The 13168-nt window shown below is 38.6% G+C and overlaps 1 protein-coding gene across 1 annotated transcript in view; it reads left to right on the top strand.

Moving 5' to 3' along the window:
* The window catches only part of AGTPBP1 (ATP/GTP binding carboxypeptidase 1), a 2804614-nt gene that overhangs the window by 2078828 nt on the left and 712618 nt on the right, over positions 1–13168 (top strand). Inside the window, exon 26 of the mRNA XM_044060898.1 lies at positions 8207–8351. Coding sequence (XP_043916833.1) covers positions 8207–8351 — 145 coding nt within the window. The remainder of the gene's footprint in view (positions 1–8206; positions 8352–13168) is intronic.

Below are 13168 nucleotides of genomic sequence, written 5' to 3'. Positions count from 1 at the left end.
GTGAACATGAATTGCTGCTGTTTCATTTCCCATAACAGCACAGAAAATAGAAACAAAATGGCTATAAGATTAGTTTGCTGTTTTTTCCCCATTTTTAGACTGTTTTGTACTTGTATACGTAAAAAAGCTGGCAGTATATCATTTCACAGTGTTACTGTTTATTCAAATCCTATCCCAAAAGTCAGAAATGCAGAACTTCTTATCTCCTTAAAAGTAAATAATACAAAATGTCAGTGTATAGCAGTAATATATATTCCTGCAAGCCAAATATCTCAGCACTAGAGGATGTCCTATTCTGGTTATCAAATATAATTTCATATTAAACAATTATCTTAGGTGATGTTAACGTAAATTGGCTAAACCTAACATCTGATTTTCCAACTGACAACATTTTCACAACTCATTGCAACGCCAACTAGGTATGATAAAAATGAATTGTAATGCCAACTAGATATGATAACAACACCAAATCCAATGGATGAATGATTCACAAATCCAAACCAAAACATCCAAAGGCAGTAGATATTTCCTCACTGCGTGGTTGCCTTTGGATGTTTTTGGTTTAGATATGATAAAAATTACAGCCAAAACTGCAAAATAGATTGGATCCTGGTCTCTGATCTAAATAAATTTACCGTAGCTAATACCCTAAGTGACCATCTGCCAGCACATACTCAGGAATATTTCCCACATCTCCAAAGAACATAACTATAAAATGAATCACAGTCTAAACATATTTAGCCCACAATACGTTTAGTGTACTACAGTCTACAAACTGCAATGTTCTACAGACCCTACCTCTTGAAGATGCTTAGAACTACTTAAATACCACATTCCTAAGCATCCTTAAAAGCTTAGCTCCCCTTCACTCAAAAAGAATAAAAATCTACCACACTCCATGGCTAACAAAGTCAACTAAATAACTAATGTCACTCGGGGGGGGGGGGGAAGCATGGAAAGAATGGCTAAACAACAAACCCACCTCAAACTGTAAAACTTTAGGCACCTCCACAAAAAAAAAAAAAAAATTACTAAAGACAAAAAGAAGTACCACACCAACCTTCAAACTGCCAACAAAAACAACACAATTTCTGGTTAACCATTAACTCACTACTTAATCCTGAAACTAAAAGCAATCCTAACCCACATCCTTATGAATACAGTGGCATTTTGAAGAGGTGATTTAATACGTACTTCATAAAAAGCATACCCAACCTAATCTATACTCCAGCCCACACATAGCCTTGGTTCAGTGTTCTCCTAACACCACAAATACAACACCCCCTCAAGGCACATCTTCTGATTTTCACCTGTATTCCTTCTAAAATGAAACTACTCTAAACCTTACCTTGATTTCTGTAATGTTTTCTCTACAACCTGTCTCTACAAATCGCATAAAAAAAACCTCTTAAGTAAGCGTTCACGCTGAATATCTCAAATTAGCTGCAGATGCTGTAGCTTATCCAGTAAGCATTCTCATCACTAGATCAGTTTCTGAAACATATATACAAACACTATGGGAAAAGCCCTTCAGTATTTCATTGCACAAAGGAGGTAACTCTACTGAAGTATCAGATTTTTGACCTATAGTCATCCTACCGCCCATCCAAAATATTAGAGAAATTTGTCCAACAACTCCTCCTCAAGTATCTTTTCCAAAATTAACTCATCACCTCCACTCAACATGGCTATAAGACAGGCCACAGTATCACAACAACCCTACTTTCTTTCCTGTTTACTGTTAACAGAACTAGAAACTCCAGCATTTTTTTCCTCTTTACTTGTATACCTTTAAAAACCTTTTTATTGTATTTCCCATTCCAAACTTATACATCAGCTCTCTAAATTTGTTCTCCTCCTCCTCCTGTATAAATAGATTTTTCAGCTCATCTATCTAACTGACAGCAATCTGTAAAAGAGCAAGGCTTCCTCTCACCCATACCTACCTACCATCATGGGTGCCCCTAAAGCTCTATCTGTCCTTGGCCCTCTCCTTGTTAACATTTATATCAATAACCTTCAATACAGTCTCCTCTCAAAGCTCTCTAACTAAATATGCAAATTACTCTCCTATTGTCTGCTCTTCAAACAACCTGCCCTGCCTATGATTAATAACTCAAGAAATGTTCTATTCTCTGGAAACATGGCTTAATGACTCCCAACTGTTATTCAACCCAAAAAAGATCAAACTCCTCCCCTTCACCCTCAACACATGTTCTGTTGATAAATCAAATTTTAAAATACACTCCCATAGCAACACAGTAATTGAAGTTGTTGGAGTCACTAACCTAGGTGTTATAGTTAATGAAAATTTAATATTTGATTTTCATATGCAGAACAATATCAAAAAATGCATCAAAACTGGGAATCCGCATAGGTAAACGTTTTATTTAATTCATATTCCAGAATTACACTAGCCAACCTACCATTTACCTTCACTCCTATATGGAGCTCCTATTCTCACCAACCTCCTAACCTCGAGTAAGTCAAAACTCAAATCTCTGCAACTAATTCCACACACTTTCGATCTCTTAAGTGGCTTGAGCTACCACAACACTTTGTCTATCTACAGCTTATAACCACCCATAGCAATATCTACAGACCCACTGCATTCCCTGCTCTATTGTCTGTTATTCATACCTGTATTCCTACAAGATCATTATGTTTTGAAGACAAACAACTTCATTCATTGCATAAACTCATTCAATCTGCTGCAAAGAGGCCATATTATTTTTCAGTAGCAAAAGCTTGCATAACCTTCCTACTGATATCAGATTAAACCCTAAACTTCTTGTCTTCAAACATGCATTAAAATAATTTCTAAGCAAAGCACAGATCTGTGCATGTGCTAAACCTGCATAAAACGTAAGTAATTGCACCATTTCTCTTTCATAGTACTCCTTTCCAGGATATTTATTTCAGCTACTCTTAACCATTCTTTAGTTCATCTGTCTATGATTCACTTCATTCTTTCTTTTTGTTTTTCTTTTCCTCCTATTTTTGAACCTGTGCACATCATACTTCTGTTACTATTTTCATATCTGTCTTACTATTTTCACTGTACCTTAATATTCTTTGTCTCTACGCACCACATTTCTTACCAATTACTGTCATATTTTTTACAGCTTACAAACTGGCTTTGATTTTGTAAGTTATCCTCAGGCATTTATCCCTTACTTTCTCTCACCCGTATCTCCTGTTTTGTTACTTGGTAATGGTGTTTCAGCCCTTTCTGAAATTATGCTCTTTACCATAACTGCCGCTACTAATTGTATACTATTATAGTATTGAAAAATGTGATTTCATTTTAGTATATATGAAGCTAAATTGTATTTTGTTTGTACTTTTGATATATCTGGAGCTTTTCTTCCTGGGCCTCCACTGCAAATGGGTACTCTAGATCCAGTTGGACTTTCCCGGTAAGCAAATGTTATTAAATAAATAGATTTAAATAAATATCCCTCAGATGATAACTGCAACAGTGACTGTATCTGAATGTCTACATTTATGCAAGTTCCTAGTATCACTACTTTTCTTCAGTCTCTGAGAAACTGGGCATATATAGCTTCAGTAAACCACAATTGGAGAATAAAAGGGAATGGCTGTGATGTTGCATTTATTACTTAGTTATGTTTTGGAGAGTTGACAACACATTTGTCTGTTAGAGAGACCATATTACGTTAAACTGTACATATTGGCTGGAGAAGGAGGTTGTCATTGTTTCATGTGCGCTTGGAGCTAAGACAACTTGATTGTGATTACTTTTAAAATGAGTGTGGATTGTGGGTTAGCAGCAGTGTGGTTGGGATGAGAAGACTAAATCTACAGAATTTTTGATATCTACTGCAGACAGTTGTAGAGGAGTGAGACTTCAGGATTGCACCAAATTCAAAGGTATGTTAAGTAATATTTACAGCACCATTGTTAGAGAATAGGGAACTTTGCCTTGTTTGTTCATTTGGGTATTTTCATCCAGAAAAGAGCATAATAGTATATCTGTGTAGATCATCTATGAGGCCGCACTTCATATGCCACATCAACTTTGCATAACCAGGAAACGGATTTCTAACCAGGAAACGGATTTGAAAATACTTGAAAGAGCTTGTAGATGAAAATGTTTGCCAATCTCTGCCTTTACTGTTTGTAAGGCAGAGGGAACACGCAGGACTTGCTGGAGGTTTACTATATTTGTGTGGGATAAAGAAGGGCACTTGCTAATACTAGATGCTTACCCTGTGAGTGTATATATGGTGAACACATGATGCCATCTGTCTCTTGGCAGTCAAGTGAAAAAATTGCTTTTTATTGTCTAACATTTTTTTACTAATAGTGTGGTGAACTCTTGAAATGCAGTACCTGAAGAGGTTGTCGAGATTTATAATTGTCTCTCTTTCAGAAATGCTTAGGAGAGAACACAGAATGTCTGACTTTCCCATGTGAGGGAATTTCACATTCTTTGCCTGAGCAGACCTTTTATTAGAGCTTACTTTAATGTTTAGGATGATATCATTTTAATTGCACCTGCAGTTAAACAAGATGATTTCATGACGGTAGCATTGTCAAATGAAACGTACAGAATAGCACTTCACCAAGTTGTATTTTTGTCCATTGAGACAACTTTTCAGTAAGACCACTTCCCTCTTTATATTTGGCTGTTGCTCTCAGATGATACATGCTGATAAAGTGGAATATATAGTTATTTGGCTTAGTTCTTTCCCATTTCAACTATTAAAATGTATTCACTTTAGGAAGGAAGCTCTTGTATTTTCTTTGTTTCACTGCTTTTTACTGTATTCATTCATCACCGTAACACTTGGAGCCATTTCCCAAGACTTTGTGGATTAAAAGATATTCTAGGTCTTTGTCATCTACAGTTGATTGATCTGAAGTTTCAGAATTCACGATTTCGCAAGTAAGAGTGCTGAGCTGAAGAAATCTGGGAGCAGATTTACCCACCTGTACTATCCTGCCTTAATATAACCTAGTGCAGCTCACTAAGGCAGGTGGTGCAAGTGAGTGCTAAGGACCAAGAGAAATTTCCTTTAGTCTGCATATCCACCCACCTGGCACCCACAGACTGCAAAATGTAAAATGACCTAAAATTCTGGGTTCCAAATGTAGTTTCCTGTGTAGTTCAGTTGATTGTCACCAGAAACAGTCTCCTGAAAAGATTTGTCACTGATGCTTATGTGTCCCGATAATGACAGTACTGTTAAGGTAACATTTTGATCACAGCTTCTTCTTCTTTCGGCTGCTCCCGTTAGGGGTCGCCACAGCAGATCATCTGTTTCCATTTCCTCCTGTCCTCTGCATCTTGCTCTGTCACACCAACCACCTGCATATCCTCTCTCACCACATCCATAAACCTTATCTTAGGCCTTCCTCTTTTCTTGTTACCTGGCAGCTTCATCCTTAGCATCTTTTTCCCAATATACTCTGCATCCCTCCTCAGCACATATCCAAACTAACGTAATCTTGCCTCTCTGGCTTTGTCTCCAAACCTTCCAACCTGGGTTGACCCTCTAATATACTTATTCCTAATCCTGTCCATCCTCGCCACACCCAGTGCAAATCTTAACATCTTCATCTCTGCCACGTCAAGCTCTGACTCCTGCCTTTTTGTCAATGCCACTGTCTTCAACCCGTATAACATAGCTGGTCTCACTACCCTCTTATAGACCTTCCCTTTCACTCTTACTGGTACTCATCTGTCACAAATTACTCCTGACTCTTCTCCACCCACTCCATCCTGCCTGTACTCTCTTCTTCACCTCTCTTCCACACTCACCGTTACTCTGAACTGTTGATCCCAAGTACTTAAACTAATTCACCTTCGCCACCTCTACTCCTTGCATCCTCACCATTCCTCTATCCTTCCTCTCATTTACACACATATATTCTGTCTTAGTCCTGCTGACCTTCATTCCTCTTCTCTCTAGAGCATATCTCCACCTCTCCAGGGTCTCCTCCACCTGTTCCCTACTCTCACTACAGATTACAATGTCATCTGCAAACATCATAGTCCACGGGGACTCCTGTCTGATCTCATCTGTCAGCCTGTCCATCACCATTGCAAATAAGAAAGGGCTCAGAGCTGATCCTTGATGTAATCCCACCTTCACCTTAAACGCATTCGTCACTCCCACCGCAGACCTCACCGCTGTCACACTACCCACGTACATATCTTGTACCACTTTTACATACTTCTCTGACACACCCGACTTCCTCATACAATACCACAACTCCTCTATAGGTACCCTGTCATATGCTTTCTCTAAATCCACAAAGACACAATGCAACTCCTTCTGACCTTCTTTGTACTTCTCCATCAACACTCTCAGAGCAAACATCGCATCTGTAGTGCTCTTTCCTGGCATGAAACTATACTGCTGATCACTAATCATCACCTCCCTTCTTAACCTAGCTTCCACTACTCTTTCCCATAACTTCATGCTGTGACCGATCAATTTAATCCTTCTGTAGTTACTACAGCTCTGTACATCACCCTTATTCTTAAAAATTGGTACCAAAACACTTTTTCTCCATTCCTCAGGCATCCTCTCACTTTCCAAGATTTCATTAAACAATCTAGTTAAAAACTCCACTGCCATTTCACCTAAACACCTCCATGCTTCCACAGGTATGTCATCTGGACCAACAGCCTTTCCGTTCTTCATCCTCTTCATAGCTATCCTTACTTCCTCCTTGCTAATCCACCGCACTTCATGATTCACTATCCGCACATCATCCAACCTTCTCTCCCTCTCATTCTCTTCATTCATCAACCCCTCAAAGTACTCTTTCCATCTGCTCAACACACTCTCCTCACTTGTGAGTATGTTTCCCTCATTATCCTTTATCACCCTTACCTGCTGCACATCTTTACTAGCTCAGTCCCTCTGTCTAGCCAATCGGTACAGGTCCTTTTCTCCCTCCTTAGTGTTCAACCTTTTATACAACTCTTCATACACCTTATCCTTAGCCTTCACCACCTCTCTCTTTGCCATACAACTCATCTCCTTATACTCTTGTCTACTTTCTTCATCTCTTTGACAATCCCACTTCTTCTTCGCCAACCTCTTTCTCTGTATACTCTCCTGTACTTCTTCATTCCACCACCAGGTCTCCTTGTCCTCCTTCCTCCTTCCTCTTTCCAGATGTTACACCAAGCACCCTTCTAGCCATCTCTCTTACTAGCTCTGCTGTAGTTACCCAGCTATTCGGTAACTCTTCACTGCCACCCAGTGCCTGTCTTAACTCTTCCCTGAACATCACTTCACAATTACCCTTTTTCAGTTTCCACCATTTGATCCTTGGTGCACAGCAATACTTCTAATTAATCTCTGACTCTCATTTTGTTAGTGTAAAACACAGGGAGTTGGTAGAGGGGTGCTACTGCTGTTAAATAAACAGCAAGTATGGGTGGTGGTGAACCATGATGCTTACATGAGCCCTTATACATCACAAGCCTTTGATAAGTTTTGAATTCTTTGAGTAGAAGATTTAAGTATGAATCATTGTGGGAAGTGTTCTTGAAGGAGAAGAATATGTTGTTTGTATTGTTTTCTTAGTGTCATCACCCTTTTTAAACCATCAAACTTTGCTTTTCTAATAGGCCTATTTATGCTGTTCCTATCTCTCCTCATCAGGCAATGATGAAATAAGAAAGAGACACAGGCAAGGATGAGATAAGAGATTTTAAATGCTGCTCCAGTCTTCCTTCTGCTATTTGGCCAACAACCCTGCTCTACCTACTTTACTTAAGACCACTGTAGGTGTTTGCCTGTACACACTTGTATTGTTTATGTGTGTGTGCTATCTTTGTGGTCTCACACACCTAAGTCCATTAATATATGGTGTATTTCTGGACCTTCCCATGAGTGGTGTTCCTATGATGGGATAAAACAAACACTTATTTCTTCAAGAAGAGCAGTCATCTATGCTGTTTATTCCTCCCCTTGCTTCCTTGGCTCTGTGTTCCACTGCTGTAGATATGAATTGAACTTGAATTTATCTGGGTTACAGTTGGTGGCTCTGTCTCTCTCTGTCCTGTGTTGTTGACCAGAAGAGGGAAGAATTAATCTAAAAGAATTTTATGGCACAGGTGAGTTTTTCCTTTTTTTCTTAAGTCTTTGTGGGAACTGAATAAACTACAAAATGTTCTGTCTTGCCTTTTTGGGTAATTCTGCTCTTCTTTATTCCACAGAAACCACTTTTCTAGGAGTTCTATAGCTGCTGGAGGTCAGAAGGGAAAATCTTACTACACTCTTACATTTACGGTAACCTTCAGGCACAGGGATGATGTTTGCTATTTTGCTTGCCATTATCCTTACACGTACTCAACCTTGAAGGTAAGAGAATAACTCGGATATTAAATGTATTGTTTTGTTCTGCCAGCAGTTTTCTCTCAACATTTTTCATCAACAATTTTAGTAATATTTTCAGAAGCCATGGGTATCACCTAATTTCTGATACCCTCCACGGTGAATGTTATTTGTTATTAGAGAGTAGTAGATTACTCAGAGGTGTTCTGATGTCAGATGCCACAGGCAGAACATTTCATTGCCTGCAGAAGATCCTTTATTTCTTGGTAGTGCCCAGCCTGGAAGGGTATTATTGTACTTAAAAAAAATAACCTATCTGAGTCATAAATTTGCATGGTTTTGCTTTAAAAATAATTTGCTTTTTCTGTTTTGATGTTAAATATTTTTTTCACTGATCATCTAATTTAACTTAAAATCCAAGAACTGCAGCTGTTCAGGTAACTTGATAAAGCTGATGCATTTGTAAACAATGAACTGTTAAATAGAAATAATGTGTAAAATCTTCTGTTTATGTTGCTTCACAGACATTCTTTTTCACAAAGTGCAGTATATGACAGAAGAATATGCAATTAAATTGGCTGTTCTGGTGGTGTAGAGAGATAAAGCCCTGAGTACAACCCAGCCAAACCGGGTTCAATTAGTGGCTCAGTTGATTGATGGACCAGCAGGGAGGGATGTGCGTGACCACCCAGGGGTGGCCTGTCAGGGTCCATGGATGCCTATGGTGAAGATCCTTAGCGGAAGCTGGAGATGTCCCAAGGTGGGTGTACCTATAAGAGGAGTTTAACAATGGAGATATGGCTGAACGGTTGCAGATGTGGGTGAAATGCCACACATCTCCATTGCACGACCACCCCCTCCAGGCTAAACCATGGATCCACATGGGGGGGGGGTTAATACGAGTAGGCCAAAAAGAAAAAAAAAGGAAACCCCCTCCTGTCGGAAGGATACATAGATGTGCCAAGCACAGACCTCAATATTACACTGGATTAAAACTCCAGGGTTGGGAGTCTGTGGCTGTTGGACCCAGTGCAGACAAGTAATGGGGTGCTGGGCTGCTAAAAATGATGGACAAAGGAGGAGGGATCAGAAAAGAAAAAAAAAAAAAAGAAGATGCAATTTGTGGTGACCCATAACTGGCCCAGTAATCAAGGAGCCTCAATCCTCACCACTGACACCAGTGGGGGACGTACACTGAGATGAGGACAAGTACACACAAAGTATTTCCAGATGCAGCTCTCTGCATCCAGTACAATTTCCCTTAAGACCACATGGAGACCACAGTCAGTCCAGGGGTGGTTTCTTCTGATACCCCAATAAAACTCCCCACTGGCGCAGCTATAGAGTTGCGATGTCAGCTGAGTGACTAAGCTATGGCATCCATCAGCCACTGTCCAACCAGTACTTTGTGTCCCTGCACAAGTAGCTGACACACACACTCTTTGAGGTTTGATTTATGCACACACACACACACACGCACACACACGGGAAAGGCTATGCCCCCCTTCTGCCCAGACTATAAGATAATTTCCACTGCCACCAGTCACTCCTTATCAGCTACTTTAAGGCCCTTAACAAAGAGTGACCAATTTTACTGTGTAACATTAATGTTAATACAAATGGTAGTTTGACCAAAAGCAAGGCTATTAGGAGTGGCCCACATAGTGTCACTAAATAAATATGCAGCTCTCAAAACATAAATATCTCTAGAGAGATCATCCACAATGAAAGGTTTAAATATATTTAATAATAAATAATGAAAGAATAAAACAATACTAAATAAATATTTACAGTGACATCAGAGTTCAAAACCACAGGAAATATTTAAAACAACATTGCAAGACAGTCGCAAATAAATAAAGAACAATATCTAAATGAAGCTTCACTATATTCTTGACTGAATCTAAGAGAATTACTATAACTTAAGAACTTACTAATAGAGCAAGACAGATGTGGTGAATGGATCTTCTACTTGTTGTTAGGTCCAAGACAGAATGCAGAATGCCCTTTCTCACTAAGAGACTTCTCAAATTAATATCTAAAATAATACTGCTGGGATAGCTTGCAGAATGACATAATTTCTTGTCATCTGACTCCTAGTTCCCTAGCCAAACAACCATTGATGAAGCTGGCAGTATTTAGCATCTACCTGTGAAAATATACATACAAGGACTTCTCCTCAGACCTCTGGCAATTACTGGAAGTCATAAAACGTTTTATGACTTATATGCATGTGTATAGTATATTCCCTAAATATGATGTGTAGTATACTACTATGTAAATTTAGTGGTAAATACAGCACTCTCTTATAGGTTCTTGTTAATTTTTCAGACACACAACACGTTCTATGTTTCATGTAAAATAAGTACTACTAGGATAGTAATGCTGAATTAATTGTGTATTTTGCAACATGGTTTATCCTAGTACATATGAAATAGTTTGTAGTTCGTGTAAATATACAGATATTGTTTTTACTTCATTACTAGAGAATTAATATATGTGTTTATAGCGGTTTTGGTTTTACACTGATATATATATATTTCCTCATATATATTTTATATATTTTTTATGTTTATCTACTGAAGTTTATATGTGGGACATAAAATTGTAGTAATAGAAAATATACATCTTTACAGGTCTTACGCATGGTGGGTAGGATCAGTATGAAGAATGTATTTAAATGCTGGACCTATATTAAATTTTCTTAGTTCCCGGTCTCTATGGTCTTGCTTTAGGACCGTGGTGACAACTTTTTAGGTCAGGAGGAACTTCATACTGAGAATCCAGACATGTGACCTTAATAGCGAATAGGATGATGTTTAATTTGCAATGGCAAACAGTTTGTTGATGCTTCTTCGGTGCAGCTTTTTTACCGATGGTAGAACTGTCTTAAACAACTTGCATTGTATAGATTTTCTTACAATTAAGGTAAGGGATTCTAGCTATGTTTATATGAGTTAAGAGACAAGAAACACCATGATAGTATTTTGATGTAAGAACTCTCAGTCTGTGAGGGATGTGTTCTCATTTCTGAATGCCATTTGCCAAGTTGTAGTGCTTTTGTTCAAAATATGCACTTTTGAATTATGAGCTTGTAAATGCATTTTTTATGTCTGAAGTCTGCAGCGTTTTGTTTAGTCAGAGGGTTTTGGTAATGCTTTGAAATATTTTGTGATGAGTGTGAGTGCTGCACTTTAGAAATGAATTGTATTGAATTTAAACTGCATTTGAATGTAATGATGGCTTTAAATTGATGAAAGGCAATTAAGCTTCATTTTAAATTAATGAGCCCGCCAAAAGTTGTTTAGTATAAGTATTTTGGAACCATTTTATGACATTGTATCTGATGAAGCATAGTTTAACTATGCGAAAGCGCTTATTCTCTGTTTCCAATAAATGAATTTTTTACATATTTCCATCGTGGATATTTTCAGTGTGTCAGGAGCTTGAGTTGGGACTACTCTGTAGAAGGATTTACTCGTGGTGACTGTTCTCACTTTTTGGACTTCATTACTACCTCTTCTTGTTTTTGGTGAGAACGTCTTCGGTATTGAGTTGTGTTTTCTACTTTTATTGCTTATTCTGCATTTTTTTGTTCACAACTCAATTCACACGATGGAAGGCCAGAATGTTGGGACTGCTTCTAATCCAGTGTCGAGGGATTTGTCTCGTTTATGGACAGATTTATTTGTACGTGAACTCAACCCTTTATTGTCGCTGGACCTGAATGAAGTGGGGGCCCACACATCGATGATTGATAATGGAGAAAATATACAGGAATTTCATGAGCAACTAAAAACGCTAGAAAATAATCTTTACCAACTACAAAGGTACATGTGGCAAAGATTACATTTAGAAGCCTGCTTGCACCATAAGGTAGTCCCCAGAGGCATGCGGGTTTCTGCATGCCTACGTGGGGACTCCCATCCGTCCTTATTGAAGCAGTGGCAAGACTTGAATATAGGCCTGGGCTTTGATTATGTGAAGTTACTTTTGAACTATTTTTCTCCACTGGAGACTGACCTCCGTGCTAGAACTGATGTGCTTTACCAAAGGTTAGTTGATAATTTCAGCTCAGATTATTGCATAGAAAAACTCCAACTGACATTTACCCAGGTTAAATCTTTTGGTGAGAGACTGTGTAAGACCAAACAGCATAAATTAAGGAGAGATCTGTTGGATTTCCAAAATGGTCATGTCTTTGTATGGCCTAGGTACCAAGAAGGTCAGGCCAAGTCTATGCAGCATGTACAGGAGCATAGTAATCTGGCAGCAAGTGTTGTATCTACTAATAATTTGTTTCAACAGCTTAATAACTCTGAGTTTATTCCACAGTCAGTGGTTTCCTCTAACAGGGTGAGTGCTTTAGACCCTATAGACTTTCCAACCACAGACACACCTCCACCTAATCAAGAGGCCATGCAAGGCTATAAGAATCCAGGAGCTATACCTAAAAGCAGCTGTACACCAGGCACCTCGAATCCATCTTTTTTACCTTATCAAAGGAAGTTTGCCCCCAGCTCCAGGGAAGATCCAGCAGCAGGGGACCAAGAAAACGGAAGTCTTCAGAAGAAGGGAATATAGTCAACAGAAGAACCAGGCATTGACTCTTGTGTTTAATTTTTCTAGCTATAATATGGACACAGCTATGCATAGCCTTCTTAATAGAGGACTTACATTTATTCCGTCAACTAAAACATCATTAGAGGACACTCTTTTGGATTTAAGATTATTTTGTAGACGAGTTTGTCTAAAGTTGTTTTTCCCGGCTGATGATACCAGGATGAGTGGGGTAACTAAATCTCGTAACATACTTAAAAATAATAGTACCTTTATACCTCCTA

Source organism: Protopterus annectens, chromosome 2.part0 (genome assembly GCF_019279795.1).
Source record: "Protopterus annectens isolate FY-2018-M chromosome 2.part0, PAN1.0, whole genome shotgun sequence".
Lineage (NCBI taxonomy): Eukaryota > Metazoa > Chordata > Ceratodontiformes > Protopteridae > Protopterus > Protopterus annectens.
The sequence above is the reverse complement of the archived record's forward strand: the minus strand, read 5'-3'. Positions and strand labels throughout refer to the sequence as shown.